The sequence below is a fragment of the Pipra filicauda genome, unplaced genomic scaffold (assembly GCF_003945595.2).
Source record: "Pipra filicauda isolate LSUMZ 115617 unplaced genomic scaffold, ASM394559v2 scaffold33_size4404698_pilon, whole genome shotgun sequence".
Taxonomy (NCBI): domain Eukaryota; kingdom Metazoa; phylum Chordata; class Aves; order Passeriformes; family Pipridae; genus Pipra; species Pipra filicauda.
The window spans coordinates 2,543,404-2,566,902 of record NW_024104465.1 but is presented as its reverse complement, the minus strand read 5'-3'; the positions used below and the strand labels follow the sequence as shown (position 1 = coordinate 2,566,902).

The 23,499-nt window shown below is 39.7% G+C and overlaps 2 protein-coding genes across 4 annotated transcripts in view; one reads left to right on the top strand and one right to left on the bottom strand.

Annotated features, from left to right (window-relative positions):
- The window catches only part of PI4KA (phosphatidylinositol 4-kinase alpha), a 58,346-nt gene that overhangs the window by 27,088 nt on the left and 7,759 nt on the right, over positions 1 to 23,499 (bottom strand). Inside the window, exons 8-19 of one of the 2 annotated variants that reach the window (XM_027714109.2) lie at positions 22,758 to 22,906; positions 22,134 to 22,199; positions 21,036 to 21,132; positions 20,444 to 20,635; positions 19,586 to 19,686; positions 18,746 to 18,875; positions 17,883 to 18,015; positions 17,155 to 17,250; positions 16,264 to 16,447; positions 15,447 to 15,550; positions 14,366 to 14,534; positions 11,746 to 11,796 (exon numbers count right to left, since the gene is read on the bottom strand). In XM_027714109.2, the coding sequence (XP_027569910.1) occupies positions 11,746 to 11,796; positions 14,366 to 14,534; positions 15,447 to 15,550; positions 16,264 to 16,447; positions 17,155 to 17,250; positions 17,883 to 18,015; positions 18,746 to 18,875; positions 19,586 to 19,686; positions 20,444 to 20,635; positions 21,036 to 21,132; positions 22,134 to 22,199; positions 22,758 to 22,906 (1,472 nt within the window). The remainder of the gene's footprint in view (positions 1 to 11,745; positions 11,797 to 14,365; positions 14,535 to 15,446; positions 15,551 to 16,263; positions 16,448 to 17,154; positions 17,251 to 17,882; positions 18,016 to 18,745; positions 18,876 to 19,585; positions 19,687 to 20,443; positions 20,636 to 21,035; positions 21,133 to 22,133; positions 22,200 to 22,757; positions 22,907 to 23,499) is intronic. The other variant, XM_027714110.2, reaches the window with a different exon arrangement.
- Positions 99 to 8,798, top strand: SERPIND1 (serpin family D member 1). Of its 2 annotated transcripts, none has more exons than XM_027714111.2 (5): positions 99 to 170; positions 2,081 to 2,952; positions 6,562 to 6,835; positions 7,781 to 7,925; positions 8,279 to 8,798. In XM_027714111.2, exons 2-5 carry the CDS (start codon positions 2,097 to 2,099, stop codon positions 8,468 to 8,470), a joined length of 1,467 nt encoding a protein of 488 aa, XP_027569912.1. In that variant the 5' UTR covers positions 99 to 170; positions 2,081 to 2,096; the 3' UTR covers positions 8,471 to 8,798. The 2 variants fall into 2 exon arrangements, with proteins under 2 accessions (XP_027569912.1, XP_039240107.1); XM_039384173.1 differs by lacking the exon at positions 99 to 170 and adding an exon at positions 642 to 700 and having other exon boundaries at positions 8,279 to 8,470.

The window sequence follows — 23,499 nt, the reverse complement described above, 5'->3', positions numbered from 1 at the left end:
ACCAGGCAAGGGAGGGATTTTGGCTGACGAAGTAACTTTAGCAGTGTTTGGTTTAGAGAATGTTTACTTTGGGAGATACACAAAAAATCAGCGTCAAAGTTCAGATTTAAACCCTGCTGTTCCCCTTACTTGGGCTTTTCAACACATCCTTCCCCTACAGTGGCTCGAAGGTAAGCTCCATTTACCTCTTCTGTTATTTGGGGCAGCTCTGACCAAAGACATTTTCATTGCAGAGAGGGGGAATGTTTTGCCTGGGTAAGTGCAGCTGAGCAATAACTGAGCTCCGGGGAAGATCAGAATGTAAAGTTGGGAATACACACAGCAAATTGTGCTGTGCCAAAAGCAGAAAATGTTTATCAATGGTTACTGGACAGAGGATCTATCTCAGCCCTAAGGGCCTGACTTCTGGGGGCGGGGAAAGAGTAATGGATTTATGAAGAAACAATAAGAAAAAGACTGACTTGTGATGCTCAGTCACAGTCTAAAACAATTTTAAAAGCATCTTCTATGGATCCTTCATTTTTGCAAAACAAACACCTTAAATGGTTTTAGGATTTCAAGCTAATTAGTCTGGGGGGGAGAGTTTCAAACAATCAAACTGTCAGCTCAGTTATGTCAGTCCTGCTACAACATGTTTGAAAATATTTTCCTTCAAGCACTGGTTTTATTCCCTGATGTGCAGTTGAGTGATCAGATACAGGTACGTACACCTATATATTTTACTTCTACGGAAGAGCTCTTTGGACTATTTGCTAATTTTAAAAGTATTTTAATCAACACCTTAGTAAGATTTTTGTTTTAACTGTATTCAGTGTTTTGTCCTGTATTATATCGTGTCTTTTTACACAAAAAAGTACTACCAATAGAATTAGACTTACAATAGAATTACACTTTTTGCATCTTTTTAAGATCACTGTAATTACTGCACCCAACAGTATGGTGAAAAGTGTCTTACATCCACTTCTTGGTACAGTGTTTTACAGCTGAGTAAGACTGATAGATTCTCTTCAAACAATATATACCTAAGATAAATCCTGATTTTAAAGGCATTTTAAAAATGCAATGGTCCAATACTCAGTAGACGAAGAGACTGATTAACTTTTTCCCTTAGGAAAATGCAGGTTCTACTTAAAAGTATTCTCAAACAAAAAAGGGAGGGTTAGAAATCTAGAACAGGGATAACACTAAGACAGGAGATACAAAGTTCTGAACAGGAGCTCACAGAGACTTCATATTATGAAGAAAACAGAGAGCACTACAAGTTCTGCAGTGCTACACAAAACCAAAGTGAAACAAAACATAACTAAACAAACAGCGGAACGGAGCCAATCTGTGAGGAAAGCAGCAGATGAGCACACAGAGCTGCAGGAAGGGTGCACACATTGAGTAACACACCCCAGTCAGACCCTGAGCAGGCCAGGACGTACATTTATGCCCAACACCTCCCCCAGTGCAGTCCCACTGATGGTATTTAGTGCAAATACATGTCTTTCTACATCCCTAAACCTCCTTTGTTCTGTCAGATTTCAGCTTTGCTCTTCCAAAATACTCCCACAAAACTCCCATTTTTGTTGTAGCTACAGGATATCTGTTTTTCACATTTTTCAGTACATCTCAGCCTTTTGGTATGCTCCTGTGGGGAACTGGGACAGGAGTTCCTCCTCCTCCTCCTACCAAGCTCGAATCTTCAAACTTACCTTTACATTATATTTTCAGCACACACTCATAACACAGTTAGTGCACATTTTAAGTTTAACAGGTTTATAAATAAAGAGTCCCATATATTTTAAGTAATGAGTTTGTCACTGCTGAAATATGCCAGGAATGACAATTTGTAAGGGAGGAGGTCAACCAATTCTTTGGCAGGCTGGAGGCATTATGTAAGCAAAACCAATTACCAGCAAAACAGATTTATCCATCTAATTAAGATCTGTTCCAATTAAAAAAATAGATGTTGAATAAGGTAACTACAGCTCTTCTGCTGTGACAGAATTCAGCATGGACCGAAAATTAGGGAATAGATAACTAAAATTACTAAAATTCAACTACCCTCTGTTCTCTCAACTGTGTTGTCTTCCAGGTTTTCATCTACCAGAATGAAGTTCCTACTTCAATTGCTTGCATTTACTCTCCTCATAACCTCCACATTTGGTGGGATCAAGGACTTTGTTGAGCATTTTGAAAGCCTTAAAGGTGCACAGCCACATGAAAATGGGACTTATGATATGCCAAACCTACCACTGGAGTTCCACAGAGAGAACACCATCACCAATGACTTGATTCCTGAGGAGGAGGAGGAAGAGGACTATCTAGACCTCGACAAGATACTGAGTGAAGATGACTACAGTGATGTTATTGATGCTGGTCCATACATGGTTTCTGAAGTTCAGCAAGGAAATATTCTGGAATTATTCCAAGGCAAAACCAGAATCCAGCGCCTCAATATCCTCAATGCAAACTTTGGCTTCAACCTTTACCGCAGCGTGGCAGACAAGGCCAACGCTTCAGACAATATTATCATGGCTCCTGTGGGTATTTCCACTGCCATGGCTATGATCTCCCTGGGTCTGAAGGCTCAAACCCAGCAGGAGGTGTTATCTGTTCTTGGCTTTCAAGAGTTCATTAATGCCAGCACCAAATACGAGCTCATGACTGTCCACAATCTCTTCCGCAAACTCACCCACCGGCTCTTCAGACGCAATTTTGGTTACACACTGAGGTCTGTCAATGATATTTACATTCAGAAGGACTTCTCTGTTCTGAATGACTTCAGAAACAACATGAAAACATACTACTTTGCTGATACCCAACCAGCTGATTTCTCAGACCCCAGCTTCATCACCAAAACCAACGAACGCATCTTGAAGCTGACCAAAGGATTAATAAAGGAAGCTCTTGTGAGTGTAAGCCCTGCAACACTGATGATGATTCTTAATTGTATTTACTTTAAAGGTAAGAATCCATTATTTCAATCTTAGTGCTGGATTTTCTCAGTATTCACTGCATATTCATTAGAAATCCCAGACTTCAGTCTAGCCTACCCCATCAAAAACCTACTGACTCCCTCATTAAGAAGAATCTCTATTATTAGCCCATTTTTGCATGTTTCTGTAGCACACTGCTATTCTAGTCATGCTCTGAAGTTAGTGGGTATTGCATACATAGAGCAAATGCTCATTACATACAAAACCTTAGAAACTCACAGCGAGACTAAAAAACAACATATGGATTGAAAATAGCCCCAGAAAGGATCAGCTTTGTAGGAGTCTCAGATGGGAAGGTATTAATGCATGTGCAAGGTACTAGTGACATTCAGTCCTGGCTTCATTGAAATGGTAGAGGTTGATTTCAGTTAAAGCACTTAACATTTCTGAGGTTTTCAGGATTAACAGGAATGGCTACAAAGAATTTCAGCTTGAAGTATTTTATTTTTTTTATATATGATCAGAGAATGATCCTTGCCAAGAAGGGAGTGAAGAGAACAATTAAAACAGTATTCTTCTACAACTAAAACCAAACACATTCACTACTTGGAATATTTCAGTTAATTCAGCAAGAAGTGTCTGCTGATATGGGTCCTACATGTACAGCTGTAGGCTGAGCAGTTAAAGAGGCTGGAGTAAAGACTGTACAATATATTCTTACTATAAATTCTTATTTTCAATTTCTTTACATTTAAAGTAAGAGCCTGTGGTGAGATTTGCAACATTAGTTATCTGTCTCAGGTTGAAAGTTGGTTAATTTTTCAACAAACTTTTAAAATTACATTAAATGAGCAAGAATTGGGAGGTGCCAATGAAAGAGCAACTGAGGATAAAAAGGAAATCTGTTACTGACTGTTGAGGGTGAAAAGCAGTTGACTTAAAACACAGGTAAAGAAAGACAGAGTAGCCCGAAAGGATAACAACATTTGCAAGCACCACACTCTTTTCCATAAGTCATAAAGGAGTATATTTTTCCCCAAGTATGTTCCTGCTTCCAGGAAGCAAGTGCTCAAGGGCTGTCTTACACCTGCCATCTCAGCAGGTTACAGGAGCAGCAAGTTTATGAAATGTACCTTTTCCCACTCACTTGCAAGGCACCACTTCCTTGAATAATGCCACTTATCTCCTTAAGAGATCTGAAGCAATCATTAGCATAAGATCCAAATAATCTCCTGTTCTCAGGTACCATCTAAAAGGCACTTACTTGTATCCTTAACTACACCTCTGATGATCATACCAGACTAAAGACATGGCTTCACTGTCCATTACACCATCCTAAGAAAAGGATTATGCAAAGTGAACCAGACACATTTTTTTCCCATAATTTGGTCAAATTTGAAATACCTTTTTGTCTCACGCTGAAATCATTAAATACTTGTGATATCCCAAAGTAACAAAAAATAAATAGCTGTAGTACTGGAACTCTTGAGTTGTCAAGACCAAGAAGACTTTTGGCTTTTTCTTCTGCCCATGGACTCCTGTTAATTCAAATTGCCTCGGTGCCATCTGCTGAAGGCTGTAATTTCTACCCCCCAAAACAAAAAGATCAGTTCTCTATTGCTGCCTCCCATTCTTTGGTCTCACAGTCTCTTGGGAATTCCATTTTGAGGGGAACTGAAGCAAGTTCTGCTCTGGGGTTTCCTGGTTTCCCCACTATTTCTTCTGGTCATGCCAATTTTGCCCACATCTTTCCATTTACAGCACTTACACTGTTGGTACCATTGCAGACAAGCTCTGTTAAGCCCTCAGAGCCAAGAAACCTCTGAGTGTTCTCAGATAGAGACACATGCTCAGTACAAGTGATACTGAGTAAAGGGATACTTGCCAAACCCAGCGAGGTCTCGAGCTCTTTTTATACTAAATACCATCAAGAAACTATTGGAAACTATTCACACTGGTAAGAAGCACATTTTATGTTGCACAGGTGTCCAGTCTCTCTCCAACCATTTATGAGCTTCCTATGACGTAGGAGCTGGTTATTTCAGCCACAGCATTTTCAGTAACTGACAAATTTTGGCAGGTCCAAAATTTTCTGCTTTTTTCTGAGATTTTAGTCATGAATGCAAGAGAGGAAACAATCGGGGAGAAAACATTTGCCACCACAGATGGATCCAAAAGACATCGTGGTGGAAGATTCAAAACAGAAAGTCACAGAAGTCATAAAGTGCCAACTGGTCTCAGCTGACCAAATGCCTCCTGCTGGGGATCAGTATTTTACACACCTGCAAAACTGAATCCAAGAAAAATGTTCCCCAGCTCCTCTCTTTTCCTAGGAGGAACTGGTTATGTCTCCCACCCCTCAGGTGCTGACAGTGCTGCTGCAGCTCCCCTGGCCCACAGCAGCTCCACGTCATCAGCCAGCAGAGCCCTGTGCCTGAGAAGTGAGAAAATTTGTTTGGAAATGGCATAATACATTTCATACCCCATTCTCTTCAGAATATCAACCACAGTCTCCTCACTTCTCAAACTGGTCCCCATCAGCCTGACATATGAAGAAATCATTAGAATGAAATTGAACTTAAGGGGGTTTTTTTGTGGGTTTTTTTTTTACTTCACAGTCAATTTGGCAAAGTCAGATTAAGGGGCTCAGAATGACTTGCACCAATTAAGGTTAAATTTGTGGGCTCTCCACACAGTCACAGCCACATTCTCCCCATACTTGCTTGCCTATGGTGACCTAAAACCCAGAGTTTTAACAGGAAATACCAGTAACCCTATTTCCCCTATAATCTTCTAGCTTTGTCTGCCCATTAGGAACAAAATAATGTTCATTCCAGAGCCATGGTTCTAAAAAGAGGACAACAGAACACTGCTTTAAAAAAAGGACCTCCTTTCAAACAGTCAGTAAATATCTGGGGTATCCAAAGTACCTTTACATAAAAAGACTCAAATCATAATGGCAAAGCTTTCTGGGCTGCAAAATGTGTTGAACTGCATTATTTGGGCATACACCTGTCAGACTGCAGCACATCTACAGGAATGTGTTATCATATCAAACTGGGTCACAGAATTAAGAACTCAACAGGTTCTGTTAAGAGAGAAAATGAACTGGCTTGAATGGACTAACTTAAGGTAATGCCTTCAGCATATCATCTTTTAAAACATGCAAAACTCAAGCAGCCATTGCTTAGCTTGGTACACCAGTAACAAGCTTGAAACAGGTGCCTTCAGTACTGGATTCAAGCACTGGATCTCAGCAAATACACCTGGGTCAGTTGTTCTGCAAGGGGTAAACCCTGGCAAGTATTTTGCATCTGTTAAGTGTTGTAATTTCTGGCTTCCTCGTAGAGAAAAATAATACACACCAACCTCCTTCAGCTCTCCAGTTGGTGCTTACCTGCTTTTGTAATTCAGAACACTCAATCAGACCAATGTTAACTTAGAAAGCCGGGAGTTTTGAAGTCACTTTAAAACTGCAAGTCACTTTAAAACTAATTCAGGCTTAACTAAACCCATCAATCTCCTACAGTAATTTCCAGTTCACATGACTTAAAGCTTGATGTAAACTATTATTCTGGGAATATATTATCAAACAAGGATCTTGGGGTTTTATTTGTGTTCCGCATTGTCTTAACAGGAACTTGGGAGAATAAGTTTCCAGTGGAAATGACTATGAAGAGGAGCTTCCGCCTGAACGAGAAGCAGACAATAAAGGTGCCCATGATGCAGACTAAAGGGAACTTCCTGGCTGCTGCAGACCCCGAGCTGGACTGTGGGGTGATCCAGCTCCCGTTCGTGGGGAACATCAGCATGCTCATCGTGCTGCCACACAAACTGTCTGGCATGAAAGCCCTGGAAAAGCAGATAACGCCCCAAGTGGTAGAGAAATGGCAGAAGAGCATGACAAACAGGTACCTGCTGAAAAGCACAGCTTGTTAAAGTCTTAATGTGTTTTCTTGATGAGACTGACAAGGGTAAGTAAAGCGCATAGAAGATAATATATTTTGATTAAAAATATTAAACAGCTCCCCCCCAAATGGAGTTATTGAATTAATCAGGACCAGTGAGCTCTCAAAATTTAAATGGCGTCACAAAATCAAGGATTATGGAGGTGGAAAATTCTAATGAAGTTTCGAAATTCTTTCTGTTGAGTATTTAGTGATGTAGGTTTAAAGAAAAAGCTCTTACTGACAAAGTTTACAATTAGGAGGAAAAACAGGAGTATGAAAATAACAGGTTACTGGTGCAGAATAATTTCGATCCCAGAGAAAGCAGCCTACGTTCAGTTCACCACTGAGCATTCCAACAGAGCTGTGTGTAAAGGCACACATTCCATAATCAACAACGGACAACACAACTATGATAGGGGAAAAATCATACAGCCTGCCTTGTGGGACATGACAGATTAGGTGTATCTGCCTTCAGATTTGATAAAAAGAGATGATTTGTCATCTTATTCAGGAATTCAACCTGTTTACATTGTACACAATAAGTGACAAATCTCCAGTTTAGCACTGCAGAAAATCTGACAGCCTGACATTCATTACAAGCACATCCACCCATGCACTGAACTGCTCAAAGCCAAGTATCTTACACACATTAATGATGCAAATCACCATAAGTGAAATATCAAATTGATAAACTGACAGTTTTGAGAGGGGAATTAATTTTTTTAAGCAGTTTAAGTCACGATGCTCAAGTTTTGAAAGCAAAAGTACAGTAAACAGTCCTGCATGTTTGTGTCCTGCTTGCTGAAGACAGCAAAAAACCCAAACCACGACAGATGTGTAAAGCAAAGGAGTCATGCAAATATGTATCTGACAATGATTTTTCCTATCTGTGTTTATTTTTACTAGAACAAGAGAAGTGGTTCTGCCTAAATTTAAGTTGGAGAGGAGTTATGGCTTGATTGGTTACCTGAGATCCATGGGAATAGAAGAATTGTTCAATGGAAAAGGCGACTACTCTGGTATATCAGATGAGAAGATCACCATTGACAGGGTATTTACTGCTCTTCTCATTTCCTTTGTAATTAACTGTACCACCTGATAACATGGCAGCATCATAATAATATTGCACAATAAGCTAAAATAGTATTTTTTATCATCTTTCCCGGAGGACACAGGAGGGATGTGAGTATCTCTGTATGTCCTTGTCTATCCATACAATGAGGAGCATGTTTAATCAGATGTCAAAGGCAGCAAGATGGCTGTGGTCAGTCAGGAACGGGCTTATCCATAAAACAAAAACGCCAGGACTGCTGCTGTGTGGGTGTTACCAGCAGGATGGGGGACATGGATTTGAGTGTACTCAGGAGAGCCTCAACTTCTCTTTTTGTTTGTTTGCTGAAACAGTTCAGTCACCAAGGCACAATCACAGTGAACGAGGAGGGCACAGAGGCTGCAGCTGTCACCACCGTGGGGTTCATGCCTCTCTCCACCCAGACCCGTTTTGTTGTCGACCGCCCCTTCTTGTTCCTCATCTACGAACATCGGACCAGTTGCCTTCTGTTCATGGGCAGAGTTGCCAACCCAGCCCAATCTTAAAGCAGAGAAGGCCTCCAACACCCTCTTATCCACGGGCTGGATAATCCCACCTTGATATACCGGTATCATAAAGGAAAATTTATTGCCGTATTAGCTCATACAAAAGCCACTGGTATCAAAAGAAAATATATATTATCTGCAGGTAGTTTCACATGAATGGACTCAGAGCAGTAGGTAATTTGACTGCAGTTTGAAGTGGTTAGTGCCATGTATTGATACAAGTGTATTAATAGGAAAAAAAAAATCACAAAGTAACTTACACTTTGTGTTCTACATCAGTGTATAAAATGTAATCAATAAAATATTTAGACTATCTGGATTCTTGAAATTTAGCTCTAAATTTGTGCCAGGATGCCTGTTTATAATAAACAGGATTAAGGAAATCCTGAATACCTGACCAGTCCTAGAAACAGAAGTCTCTCCTGGGCATTTTACACAATCTAACTTGAAAAAGGATGTGTCTCCTCTTTCTTTTGCTTGCATCATTTAACATTCAGTGAATACACACAATGCATATCAACATTCAGGCTGACACACAGTGAACCTTAAGGACCAGGGTACCAAATAAGGGGAGACAGAAATGTCTTGGAGGAAGGAAATACTAATGGATCCACTACTTTCCCCAACTTGCATCATTTCAATACATTCTCTGATCTTCACTGACACAAGTGGTACTGGAATCAGGCCAACCAGGTAAGTGATACAAATATCCTCAGAATACCCTGTACAGGAAAAGCAGTCAGCAAAATGCTCTTCTCACCGGCTCAGAATCACCTAACCCTCTCTGCAAAAAAGAACCATTTAGAGCACTCACATTGTTAAGAATTCAGATGCACTCTCCATTCTGGATTCAATGGGCAAAACCTTTCCAGTCTCTGTAAACTTTCGGAATCTGTCTGGTAACAACACGAACGCTGCACAAACCCTGTTCCACAGCTGAAAATGAGATTTCCCTGCACTCTGCAGACCATCACCTACCTGGTACAAGGATGGAGCTGCCCTGTACATTCAGGTTGTTAAAGCCAATGAACAGACTCACCTCTGCACACCTTCCTTTACATCGTGTTTTTTAAAAAATGTGCCTCACAGTCCAGTGAGACTATTTTTATCATTATCTGCAGATACAATACTTGATATGTCCTATCAATCTAAATACATTATAAATTTGCCTTATGTTAGCAAAAATACGCAAATTAACCTATAAACCTAAAAGTTATTTTAATACTCTCAAAAAGGTGTTTTCCAGTTTTAAGTTTAACTTACTGATTTAATTTTGCTTTTATACACTGCCATTTGTAATTTTGCATCTACTACAATCAGTTGCTCCATATAGGAAGCTTTTTAGCATGTCAGCCAGTAAAATATTGGTATTAGATAATGAAGAGCTGATACTGAATAGGAAGTTCAAATGTTTCCCTTCCTTCCTTCCTGTCTTTTAAGTCAACCACGTGGGGGATAATTTTCAGTATTGAAGGTGCACAACAGAAATCATGAACATTCATAGGCACATTTTACTGTTTTATCTGTATTCAAAAAGAAAAGCATATATAAAAAAAAGAAAAGCACATTCAAAAGATTAAATATGCACACCTTAGACTGAATTAGTTTATCAATGATTGAATGAGCTGGAGCATCTGAAATACAAGTATTTTGGGGACCTAAGTAACAGGAATTATTCAAGGCAAAGAGGTCAAGCAGAAAGGCAAATCAGCTACTGCTCAAAACTCATGATCTTCATACATTGTGCAAGGAAGTCAAATATTTGCTTCAACAACCATAATGTAACCATTAACTCTTGCTTCAGATTCTGGCACTATCTGACTCCATTTAAAGGTCACATTGGTTAAGAAAAATGCAGTTATCACCAGCTATTCAGAACAAATATATCATCAATAAAGATCTGAAACAGAAAAGTACCACCATAACTGTTACATTAAGTCTCTAAGGAGCACTAATGTTTTCTCAGTATGTGAGGAATGGTCCTGTTTTCACTCAAATCTGCATCACCTACAGCTGAAAAATGCTACCCACCAGAACATGTCTCTGGACACAGGGCCAGCTCACACAGAACTGAGCAGTACTGAACAACAGTGATCCAAGACACTTATAACCACCTTCCTGTAAAGCCAGGAACTCGTGATCACTGCTGAACCTGGGAGGAGCTGCTGCTGGAAACAAGTGAGAAGAGACAGGGGAAGGAAAGGAACAGTCCTTTGATCTTAACCAGTGCTAATTTTGGGCCCTTCTCTCTGACAAGATTCAGTGAAGAGGTTTGTGAGGGCAGGGTATGAAATGAATTATTTTTAATCTGCTTGTTAATGGATGTGCAGCGTGAGCAAGCTCCAAGCAGGCATTCCTACTGCAAACATGGAATACATTTTTCCCTTTAGTGCCACCAGCTGTGCAGGGAAAGTTCCACAGAATAATTCAGTTTCAGAAGGGGAAAAAAATAGCATGATGCCTTTTGTCCTTCAGTGAGTTCAAGTTTGTCTGTGGATCTTTTAGACATGATTTTTTTTTGGTAAAAGCTACAGCAGTGAGGCAAACAGTCCTACTGACCTGGAAACACACATTGCATGTATCAAATTTTCTGTTGGAGATCTAGCATAGTTGCACACCAATTTTTTTTCCTCAACAAGTAGTTACACTTTGTTAAAAAAAATGGTTTTTTCCTAGAAAAAGTTGCCAATCAGGACCAAACAGATATACTTCTGAATAAATGACTCTGAAAGGGACATCAGTGCCCTTGCACATTTCCTAAAATACTTTCACAGTGTGACAGTCAAATCTCATTTCAGAAGACACAGGACATTTTCTCCCTCCTTTATCATTGATTTTTTTTCCCTTTTAAGAAGCAGAATTCACTGTGCTGCCAAAGTAAGATTTACTTTTAACTCTGTTTCCATTAACTTTTGTTTTTCACTTCTCCTCAGACCACAGATAACTGCTGTTTATTAAGCTGCAGGCCAAACACTATTTAGAGTAATATTCCCTGTGGTATTATTTAGCTCATGAATCTCTTGAATTCATAGCTTGAAACAATCTAACCCTGAATCACAAAAGATTAACTATTTTTAAGAGATTTGTCATTATTAAACAAATTATCTCCCCCCTTAGAGCAAGAAGTACTATTTTACAGTGCTACTGCACTTCTCTTGGATGCTGATTTCTGCACTAGCTGTCAGTCAAACCATGAGACCACGAAACAGGACCAATATTTGATAAATGTGAGAAAAATCATTCTGTTTGCAACAACCCAACCGTAGGCTACTCACCACAGCAATGACAGGAATAAGCACACCCAGATTCCCTGCACTGCTGGAGGCCTGGAAAAGAAAAAGGAAATTATCAAAACATCTACAAAAGCGTTTCTACAATCCCTGCTTTCAGAGGTATTTCAAGCATCAAACATCAAACGTTTCCTCCTCCCTGTGCAAATGCAAACACACATTGCCAGTCCCAGCTCTGTGTCCTGCAAAGGGTTGTGCACGAGGCGGCCCAGAGAGACCCCCCAAAGTCCACAGGACTGAGCACACCCTGCATCTTTTAACAAGAGTTTTTCAGATGGGTCCTCAGGGATTGCTGAAGGGATTTTTTTACCCTGTAAGCACAGGGGTGTCAGTGTTTGCAAGTTCAGATATTGTGCTTTGAGCTAAAGACAGAAATTTTCATTGATACCATGTCTACTCTGACATCCAGTAACTCCTAGAAGAACGTTCACATTAAATGAGCGGCCAAAACCAAGTGTCAAATATTTACTAAAAGTTTCATTTTACTATCAAAATGTAACCAAAAATAACAAGTCTGTAAAAAGACACCATTTTCAAAAATTTATTTAAGCAGGAGGAGCAGCCTTTTCCATTGAAATATAAGAAGCATAAGGGAGATATGTATTTCCTTTGACTTTTAAGGACTTTTTAAACTGCACACTACACAAGTGTTGGCTCTTGGCCAGTGTTTAAGAACTGAAAACAGTGCACACAGCACATCATCTCCCACCTCAGGCAAACAGGGATAGCACAGACATCACATCTCCTCTCTGAAGTCTTTCCTGACCTCACATATCCCTCAACATTGGATTTAGGAGGGAGGGAACCCTCCAGCTTCCTCCTTACAAGGAGAGACCAGGTGCAGGGACTGCTGGCCCCACAGGGAGGAGGAAAGGAAGAAATGCTAACAGGGCACAGCTTTGCACGAAGTGGAACAAACCAAAAGGAAACAATAAAAAAAATAAAAGAAAGAAGAGAGGGAGAAGCAAAGCCAAACACTCTTCAGATGAAACAATAATGACACAATCCAATTAAAACACTCTTCAGTTATCTTTCCTGGAGAGTCAAGATAAAGCAAAGCAAGAGATGGGTCCTAAAATATTTTTGAAGGGAATAAAATAACAGCATTCAAGACACTCTAAGGGGTAGGAACAACTAGAAAAAGTCACTATTAGCACTTCTGTTACAAGAAATGGAATGTCAGCCTCTTTATGATAATATATGGCACTGAGGATGAAGAAGATGCAATGACTTCTATCCCTGGGCATACTCAGGGGACATTAGTGTCAACTACCAGCAAAAGAAAAAAAAAATGCTATTTTTCTTCCCCTCACAGAAGCCACTTTTGCATGGTTGAAAACAGAACAAATAAGTCACTGGAGCATTTTAACAGTCATGGAGCAAACTTAAGTATGCTGAGAAGCAGAGACACAGGCAAACTGCTGAAATAAAAATTGCTTTGGTTGGGGAGCACAGCACGTGCAGTGCTTTACCAACTTCATCTCTTCCTGAAAATGAAGTATCCCAGGCTCCAGAATGCCTTTGGTAAGTTTTACTCTGCACTGAGAAGAGTGTTCTCCAGTGAGAACTGCTGTCAGTACCCTCAGCTAAAGAAACACTGCCTCCTAGCTCAATCCAGCACACATTTCTCCAGTTGCTGGCAGCTTTAAGTTGGTGCAGCAGTTTGCCTCCCATAGTAATTCCAAAACTGAAAACAGTGGGAAAATATCCCAGAAAGGAGGAGAGTGGAAACTAATTTATAACTGTCATTTTAGAGCAATGTTTACAGTATGTTTTTCGCAATTTCAGCTCAGTCATCTGTGGTTAAAAGAATCCATGAGACCCGTGGAGAGGAATTTTCTACCCTAGACTTCATGAAAAGCAGATTCTAGACATGTCCTAGTTCCCTTTTAAGAGAAGGGTTGGCATCCCTGATTAAATGCAGTCTGTCTTCAAGGCAAACAGACTCATGTCAGAGGGATTTACCATCCATAAAGAATTTAATACTATTTAAATGCAGCATGCACAAGGGAGGGGGAAAAAGGCTGAAAAGAAAAAAACCATATTGTTCCACTCACTGCTAGGAAAACATGGCTATTTCAAAAGGAAGTGTTACCTCTCTGCCCTAAAAAGGAAGGAACAGCTCTCAAACTGCACCTCTGAGACAGCCTTAACTCTCCACCATGCACACATTTGAATTATTAAAACATAAAACCCTTTTTTTTTCTGTATAAAATCACTATCAAACACTGAGTTTTTATGTCATCCTAAGTCAGTGCACTCAGCATTTGAACTAAGAAGGAACATAACTGGAGGAAGGCTCTGATTTTTAGAGTAGGAAGCAGCAAAAAGGTCTTGACAAAAGAGCAGAGAATTCTGAGTGAATAAAGTAACTGCACATAAACTGCTCCTGCAGAAATTCAGTTAGCACACATGGATCAGTCAGGTGTCTGGAAAGCATTCCAGACCTGCACTCCATGACCAGAACACACCCTCAGGCTCAGCAGAGTGTGGGTTTCTCCTGTGAGGGTGTGGGTTTGGTTATCAACCACCCAGCAGTGTGTTCAGTGGTGCCATCCCCATGAATGCACAGCTGCACACAACTAAAAACCAGTGCATTCCTGACCTTCAGTGCTGGTCCTTTTTCACTTGCTCTCTCACTGGCTCTCTTTCCTTCCAGCCCAAGCTGAACAAACAGCTCCAGCAAGTTCATCAGCAGCTCATCCACAAGGTGTTCTCCCTGGATGTTGGCAGCGATGTTGGCCAGGGCGTTGATGACGGCCAAGGAGCAGTGCCTGAGGAGAAAGGAGAGTTATGAACAAGCAATCCCTTTGTTTAATATCCTCACTGCTTTCTTCAGAATACTAACAGTAACTCTTGTCATAAGGCTGCTGACATTTTTTTCACTCAGGTTTTTTTCAGGGGGTTGTTTTATGTTTTTATGGACAGCACAGCACTTTATTGATAATTGAAACAGAACCGGTACTTAAGTGAAAAACTTTGTCAGCTGTGCCTCTGGAGGACATTTCATTAATGATGCCACCACAGCCAAAAGGAAAGTACTTTCCTGCAGCAGACAAAAAGCAGCCAAGGGCTGTGTTTCTGGTTTGGGAAAGTCTTGAGCTGAAGAATCAGAATCTGTATCAGTTGTTAAAGCTGAGATTGCATTGGCTCAAGCAGCCTGTTAAAATATACTGACAGGAACAATCCTCTCAGGTACTCACATACTGCTTTCAAAGATATCCAGACTCCCAACAGAGTCAATGATAATCTTAAATTGTAGCAGGGACAACAATGCATAATTTACATGCAAAGAATTAAATTGTTAATGGTTTCCATTTAATCCCTGACAAGTACTGGGACCACAGTAACAAGACAGAGCACTCTTAGCTTTTCTAGGCTAAGAGATTAATTACTGTACTTACAGATAACATAAGTCATCAATGTCATTTATCAGTTACAAGCACTGACTCCTTACAGAGGACAAAGTAATCAATACTACCTGTAGTGAAAAGCGTTTTCAGGAATCTCTACATTATGAAGGGCTACTATGTTTAACCAATGTGTTTCTTTTTAACATCAAAGAAGAAAGAACAATATTATTTACAACCCTGTCATAAAACTGGAAAAAAGTTAAAATGCCTGATGGAGCACAAAGGATATTTGAGATGGTATTTATACATTTAAGGGACACAGCTGAGTGTTACCTGTATCCATGATCCTTATAGTCCTTTGTGGCAGAGTAAACAACTGAGCTTGCTTTAACACTGATTTGCTGAAATAGATTCCACACCTCCTGGTAAATGTATTGCTGCAAAAAAACAAACCCAAAGCACTAAGTAAAGCTTATTGAACACAACCTCTCTAAAGAACAACCCTGTAAAATACACTAAGTGTTACCAAGTTCTTCAGACAGGTGTGTGGCCACGGTCTGAGCAATGGGTTCAGCTTCCATGCAGCAAACGCTGCAAGTGCATTCGTGAATGTTTTTAATTAATAACTCTCGTAAAAGTTGAGCAAGTTCTTTAACTCTGCCTTCCTGATGGAAAACTTTTTTTCAGGCTTCTGTGTCCTGGCAATTAATTGCTTGTTCAGAGGCACAAATAACATTTGGAAAATGTCAGTTAATCTTTGTATGACTGAAGAAGACAATCTTCTATACTTTCAGATGTAGGGACTTACAAGACTTTGAAACTTAATTACTTATATGAAAAAAGATACTGTGCACCTCTTTGGGACATAGGTTAAGTATAAAAACTTCATAATAACTTTTGAAAACATTGAACTTGGCTTTTTTTAAAAAAGCTTGTATTATTTTCTATGAGGACTCATCTTCTTTATAGGAACAGCATTTTACACATTATAGCTTTTCTGATGTCATAAAAACTGTACAAGTGCCTACCTGTGGTGAAGAAAAGAAAAACCTTAAGTAACTTTTGCAAATGTAGTTTCTAAAATATATTTCCTTTTAACTAAAGGAAAGGGATCATGAACTGGCAGAGTCTTGGCCAGTTCTTTCCTTACATTTCCAGTGATGACCAAGCAGCCAAGCTGATCAATGATGAGAACATCAAGATGAGAAGGTGGCTGGCAAAACTTCTGCTGTAAGATCTGCAGGATGGGTTCCATCATTTTTGGGGTGTCCCTCAGTGCCACTGCAATGTGCCCCAGAGCACGAATTGTGTGGTCAGGAATCAAATGAGCTTCCCTGTCACAAAAAAAACAAACAAAACCCCCCAACATGATACATGTAACTGTTTGACAATTAAAAGACCTCTGAGCATGGTTACATTTCTTGTAAGAAACAGTTCATACACTAAATTTAAACATCACTAACAGCTTTAATACAGACACTCTACATATACCAATACATTAATGTTGCTGCACAAGTTGATTTTCAAAACAAAAAATAACAACCTCTCAAACTCACTGTTGAAGAAATCCACGCTAATCCATGAACAAATTGATCTAGAAACAACTGTGAAAAGAGGTAAAAATGCTGGGCAAGATATTACAACCTGACAGTCAGACCAGCTACTATGGAATATCCCCTTGAAGGTTTCTTGGTCTGTGGGTCTCTTAAAAGTGAAGGAAGTCAAATGCCACAAATGACAAGATGTATCTAGCCAAAAAAGACAGCTGAAGCTTAAAGGATACAGCAGAGAGAGTATCATTCAACTGAGGACTCAAAATTGGCTAATATTCACCAAAGATTTGCTGATTCAATCAGGTAAAAATGGATCCATCTCTCTCAGTATGAAAACAGGGACTTGGCATGGGATGATCTTGACCCCACATAAAAGCTCATTGATCTGAGACACTTAACTCTAAAATAATGCTGCCAGTACTTTTATCTTAGAATAAGCTTCAGGTCCATTGAATGAAGGAGAACTTGGTTTGATGATGACAACTTACTTATCACTCTCCTGAGAGATGTACAGACGGTTGGACAAACTGGCAAGAAAGGCCTCCACAATCACGGAATCGATAGTCAAGCCAGCTTTCAAACACCTGAGCAATAATGGACAGAAAAAATAATGCATCAGTTAAACAGATCAGGTTTTACTACTGTAAATGCATGCCAGGTATAAGGGAAGAAAGCTTATACTGAACTATGAGAACTGGTTGCCCGAGAATGCTGCAGGTGTATTTTAGATAATTAGCAGAGTTCCTACCTGTGCCTTCTCCAGCAACAATAATGATGGGAATATGCAATAAGGTAAATTCAGAGGCCAGTGCTTTGAAACTTTAATTCCTTGTCTCTAGTTATCAACTATTTGTTTTCCCTCCAGCCCTCTGCAGCTAAAGGGAAAGTCTAAAAGGGAAGAATAATCCCTACACTGCCCACATGAGTGTGTAACAATCCTTCTGTTACAGGAGGCTCAATGTGATAATCTAAGCAGAAAACAAAAACCCTGCTGAATATCAAAATGGTGACTAGCCTGAATTACAGATGGGGGAAGAACAGTAAGACTGAATTATTATTTTACAATTAGGACACAGAAAAAACTAAGAGATGTCTGAAGGAAAATGAAGTCACGCTCAAGTCACAAAGACTTTACAGCAGCACAGAGCATTGACTCAACACTTTTCTGCCAGGGAAACAGCACCTGTGCCCCAGCAGGTGCCAGGCTCTCTCTCACCTGCAGATGTTGTCTATGGCGATGTCACGCAGCTGCTCGTACATGGATGGTTGACTTTTCTTGCCAGGCATCACATTCAGAGTGGACTCTGAGTGCTCGTTGGTGACACTGATCTTGATGTCATTACCACCTACTGAGAACAGGGAGTGTGGAAATCAACACCATTTGTTGGCCTTGCAAGACATTACTGCATTTAGCTGCTCCTAAATAATTATTCCTAAATTTAGTCAGTTACTACTTTACCTGCTCTGCTTTAGCATCAGGATACTGCTCCTGCATTAGCAATTCAAATTGAACATTTTTGTTTTGGAAATCATAACTTGATATTAACATCTAAAAGCAACAATAAAAACCTGCCAAGTGCCACGATGATCACGTGGCTGGAGCACAGGACGTGTGTGGGGAGTCTGAGGAACGTGACCTTGTTCAGCTTTGGACAGACCCAGTGGCTCCCTCCCAAATTACAAAGTAGGTTACTGAGCAGACAGAAGCAGGCTTTGTAGGAGAATGAGACACAACAGCCACAAATTGAAACAAGGGAGGTTCCAACTGGTCTTGTGATTTTTTTCCCTATGAGAATAATTATGCATTGGCTCCAGCTGCAGCATCTCACTCAGAAGTGTTTGGTTTCAGCACAAGAGACAGAGCAATATTGCTGCTGGGATAAATGTAGTTCTACCTATGCTGTTTGCCCCTAAATACACTTCTACCAGATTGTTATTTGCATTCCTCCTCTCCACCTCCAAAAAAAAAAAGCAGAAATCCATCTCAATTTCCATCCACAACTGCATCACCACAAAATATCTAAAAGCATCAAAAAGTTGGAAAACAACCACTTTGGAGCACAGCCTTTTTTCCTTTACCTGTGTGATACTGGCTGTGATATTTGTAGAGTTTCACAAGCACTGGGGAAGGTATCACAAGAAAGTCTCTCAAAGATGGATTGACAGAATGAACCACAACAGGGAACCTCTCACACAAACGACCTAGACCCTAAAAAGGAAAAATAAAACCAACAAAACATAGCTTTACAATAAAGCAGCACAATTTTTATCTCAACTGTAAGCTTGCAGCTTCAGCTCAATACAAAAAAAACCCAAAAAACCAAACTCTACAAAGTTCTGAGGGATTCAAGTTTTAGTGGAAGATTTAGACATTTGAAGCCTCTAACTCTTTTAGGTTATTTTAGAGTGTGTCAGAAGCCAGTCAAGCCTTGCTGCTCTCTTCCTGAGTGTTTTCACAGAAATTATGTGAAGTGAACTACACTCTCAAAAAAATAAGTTAATGGGCAAATTCCAATACTTAGAGAATCCTGATAATTTACTATGTGGGGGAAAACACCATATTTGTAAGACTATGAATAAGTGTCCAATGAGAAGACATAAAAATTAGAACAACCAAGTCTTAGTCTAAAACCTCAGTGACCTGCCAGTCCCAGTGTTTATATAATGGGCTAAGAAACTAAATATTTCAGAAATTCAATACTTGTTAAAAAACCCCTCATGAATATTATTCTTTGAGAAGTAGCTGAGCTAGGAAAATTCTAAAAGCAGTTCCTAGTTTCCACACCAGACCTCTAAAATCCAAATGTAGAACACACAGATGGAAATACAAATAGCAGACAAAAAGCGTTCTAGCAACCTGTAAAACTCCCCAAACTCTCACTCACTGCTACAGTAATGTCAAACACTGTAAAGGCAGACCTGCAAACAGCAAATTAGCAGTGGCAAGTGAGCAATGATGACTTTGCTTGAGGTCTTTGACTGCAGCTTCTCTGATAACTTGATGCACAGGTTTTCAGCACCTTAAATGAAAAATCCAACAGAGAAATTTATCTCACCAAATTTGTTATTAGCCACACACCACCCAATGCTTACTGGAATTTTTAAAATACTTCAGAGAATTTATAAAGCTTCACTCTCCTTATACTACAATTCCTCAAAAAGATTTAGTGCTGCTTCTGCAAAAACAGTTTTGGAAACAGTATCTGTATCTGTAACAAACAGTATCTGTACCAAAAAGCTCTGTCAAACACTGTGACTGGAAGAATGACAGTACTTAAAGATGATTTTGAGTGTAGTTCACACTGGACAGAAATCAAGTATTACAAAAGCCAAAGGAAAAAAATCCTTCACGTTCAGGGGATGGATAAGATTTATAGAACAAGAAAGAAAATAGAGGAAAAATGAGAAAGAGCTTCCCAGTCCTGCTAGCATTGAAGAAAAAACATTTCCTTTAAAAGAATCACTGAGAAATATTTAAGACATTAAAAGCAATAACTAAAACAGAAACTAGAAAATAAGCAGCTGCATATAATTCAGCAATTACACCATCTCCTCTAGATAAGCCAACAGAAAGTTTCTGTTTCCATTTCTATGAGATGTTGAACTATCCAGCCAATTAATCTTACAATCCTTTGGTGGAGGTTTTACTCTTCTATTCTAATAGCAAAAAGTATTCCCTTCATTTTATATTTTTCCAAGCACCATCTCCTCCATAAGTATTCCTACAACTTAGAACACAACAGAGAGACACTGCAGAGACCCAGGAGCGTTTTTTACTTTGCTCATCTTTGACAGCCCACACCATGAGATCCACACAGGCAGCGTTGGCCTGGCAGCGCAGCTTCAGAGGGCTCAGCTCGTGGTGCAGCCGATCCACGTCGTGGAGGATCTTCTGCAGCTCTGCCTGGCTGCTGTTGAACTGCTCCAGCACAAAATCATGCACTTCCTTCACAAACGAGTTGGGAAGGTCTAAAGAGAGAAAAGGAGACAATGTCATACCGGAAGGATGGAAGCGAGTGCGTTGGAATAACAGCATATGTACAATTCATTGCTGCATTATAAATTTAATGATTTAATCAAATTTATGTCCTGTCTAAAAGGTAAATTTCATAGCAAAGTCCATCAGTGAGCAGATAATCCAAATGCCATCTACTGAGCTTTTTTAATGGTGCTCAAAATATTTTTTTCTATTTCCATAGCACCTTTTTTATATGGAAACATGTCAAATACAAATTCAATACCATATGCAGAGTTCCCAGGAAATGCAAACCTCCAATGTTCCAGCACTCAATACAAAGCAGACAATGCTTGGGATCTTAAACATAATGAAGGATAAATTAAAAAAAAAAAAACAGTATAAATACTATACCTTTCATATAGTACAACGTGTCTCTCAGCATTTTAAACTGAGCAAGATAAAGGGGGTCACTGAATGCTTTGTAGTAGAGATCTGTACTAGCACCCGTCTGAAAGAGAAAAGAAGCAACCTCCTAGATTCAAAATGAAGTATTTTCCATTACATGGATAAATAAACCTCATTGCACTCACACAATCTTTCCTCCACAAGGTAAACAAGCACATAAAACAGGTACATGAGGTAACCTCGTGACTTTCCCCCCTCTACTTTTAACAAAAGAAAAAGTCCAGCCATTCTGGGCATTAAATAAGAGTCAGTCACTCTTGATTTGAAGAGCACACAACTGTTCTCTCCAACAGTGTAGGAAACAGGCTTATAAAAGAGGGGGATTTAAACCTCTCATTTCATTGAGACAGCAAAGAGAGAAGGTGAAGTTGTCCCCACTTAGGCCTACAGTTCAAATATGGCAGTTCTCAAAGGAAGGCTGGAGAGCACAGCAAAGTCATTTCTGCACACAGCTGAGCACACGGCCCTTCCTACACAGCCTTCTGCCCTGAGGGGGTGAGGGGAACTCCAGAAAATGTGGTGGAGGCTGTGACAGAACTGTGCCCAGAGAAGGGGAGAACAAGGACCCACAGAACCAAGGAGGGCACCTCTGCAAGTAAAGGCCTGCAAACTGTAACACTTATAAACTTGTTAGGAATGCCACCTAAAAGAGCAGCAGTGATTTCCAAGCTAGAAAAAGAAAACAACACATTTTATCTATGTGAAAAAAAGACAATGTTACTGCAATCCAAAATGAAGATCTCAGTCTACAGTAAACCAGTTTTGGGCAACCAATGCTGTAATTTATCAGGACAAGAGAACTAAAGTAAGAAGAATAACTATTTCCTCCTATGTCAGTGAAAAACATTACTCCTTCACTCCTTCCTCCATTTTTACACGTCCAAAGCCAGATTTAAAACAGTGAACAAACTGTTCAAAAAGGAAATCAGTATAATTTTGCAAAGAGAAGGCATACCTTACACAGGTAAAGACTAATTTTCCAAGATTTATGGCAAAAAAACAAAGAAGCATTCAGGTAATTCAAAAAGGAATTTAAAAGCATACCTCTGCAACTTCAGCTATAACTGCATCCAAGGTCTTCAGAAGAGAATCCCCAACGATCTGTTTTACCTACAGAGACAAAAATAAAACCAAAAAAGAATGTTTCCTGTTGGTGACTCTAGAGAATACAATTTTGTCCCTGCAGAGAGCACAAGTCACTTCACTGCAAAGTGTCAGATGAAATTAAGGCTGCTACAAGAATCTTTGAGCCTCTCTGTGCTGTTCCAAAATAGCTGGTGCAGGAAGCAGACAGGGCTGCAGGCTGCAAACAGCCACTTGCATGAATTCCCAGCATCTAAATCCTTCTAGAAAAGAGTCTCATTCTCAGAGCAAAAACCAGCTACGTAAGTTAACTCAAAACAAGGGCTCTGCCAGACTCAAGCAGGAAGCAGCTGACATAAACTTATCTGATTTTCCAAATTCTTCACAGTTTATAGGAGAGTTTTTAGGAATGCTACTGAAGCATGACACGAAATGCCATAAAAATAACATTACACAAAGCTTGAGAGGGATAAAGACTGTCATTTTATTTGCAACTCTAAAAGCTTAAACTTACCCTGCATCTGTTTCTAGCACAGATATGTGGAAGGCAACCTCACTGAGCTGCCACAGGGACCCCCCACGTACCATGTTCAGCAGCTGTCGGAGCATCTCCAGTGGGATGTTAAACTCCTTGTTGTTAATACCATTGAAGAGAGGAGACACTGAAAAGCTGGAGCTGATTGTAGAGAAGTAATAATCAGGATCCAGTGCACTCCCATCAGGAAGATATGAACCTAATCAGAAATAAATAACGGAAATACAAGTCTGAGGAGGGAAAGGATATTAACTTTGTTTAATGGTAACATTTGGTCACTACTAAAGAGTTATTTCCAAGACAGGTACAGTCTTTAACTTGCAAGTTATTCAGAGGTGCATTTCAGCTCATCTAGTGGTGAATCAAGACACAAAACTATGATGAAAAAACACATTTGTTCACTAGAAGTTTACCACCACAATGGAAGAATTTATTTCAAAATGACTTGTTTTCAGAGACACTTCTGATGAGAAGCCTTCCCATGCTACTGACATGCATTTACCTGAAAACATCTGTAAATGCCCTTTAATTCAAAAGCACAGAAATGCAAAGAAAAGGTTAAGTCAAAACTGTCTTGTAAGGTTTCCCCCTATATTAGGTCAAATGAACACAAAGAACAGCTTTGATCTTAGAATAGACACCAATTCACTGCTGCAATTTGAAAGCAAAGAGAATCAAATTATTTTTCGGATTCAAGTACTCTACTAAACAAACAACTTGCTCAGCAAACTGCTCTCAGCTCTGTTTCCACTTGAGAAATTATATCTCTGCCTTTCTGAAGTGCTCAGCTGG

What these genes read in the sequence shown, in the direction of transcription:
- SERPIND1 (XM_027714111.2), top strand. Translation starts at nt 2,097, where the DNA reads ATGAAGTTCCTACTTCAATTGCTTGCATTTACTCTCCTCATAACCTCC. An exon ending in CAGAAGAGCATGACAAACAG is followed by an intron (nt 6,836 to 7,780) that starts GTACCTGCTGAA and finishes TATTTTTACTAG; the next exon opens with AACAAGAGAAGTGGTTCTGC. An exon ending in AGAAGATCACCATTGACAGG is followed by an intron (nt 7,926 to 8,278) that starts GTATTTACTGCT and finishes TTGCTGAAACAG; the next exon opens with TTCAGTCACCAAGGCACAAT.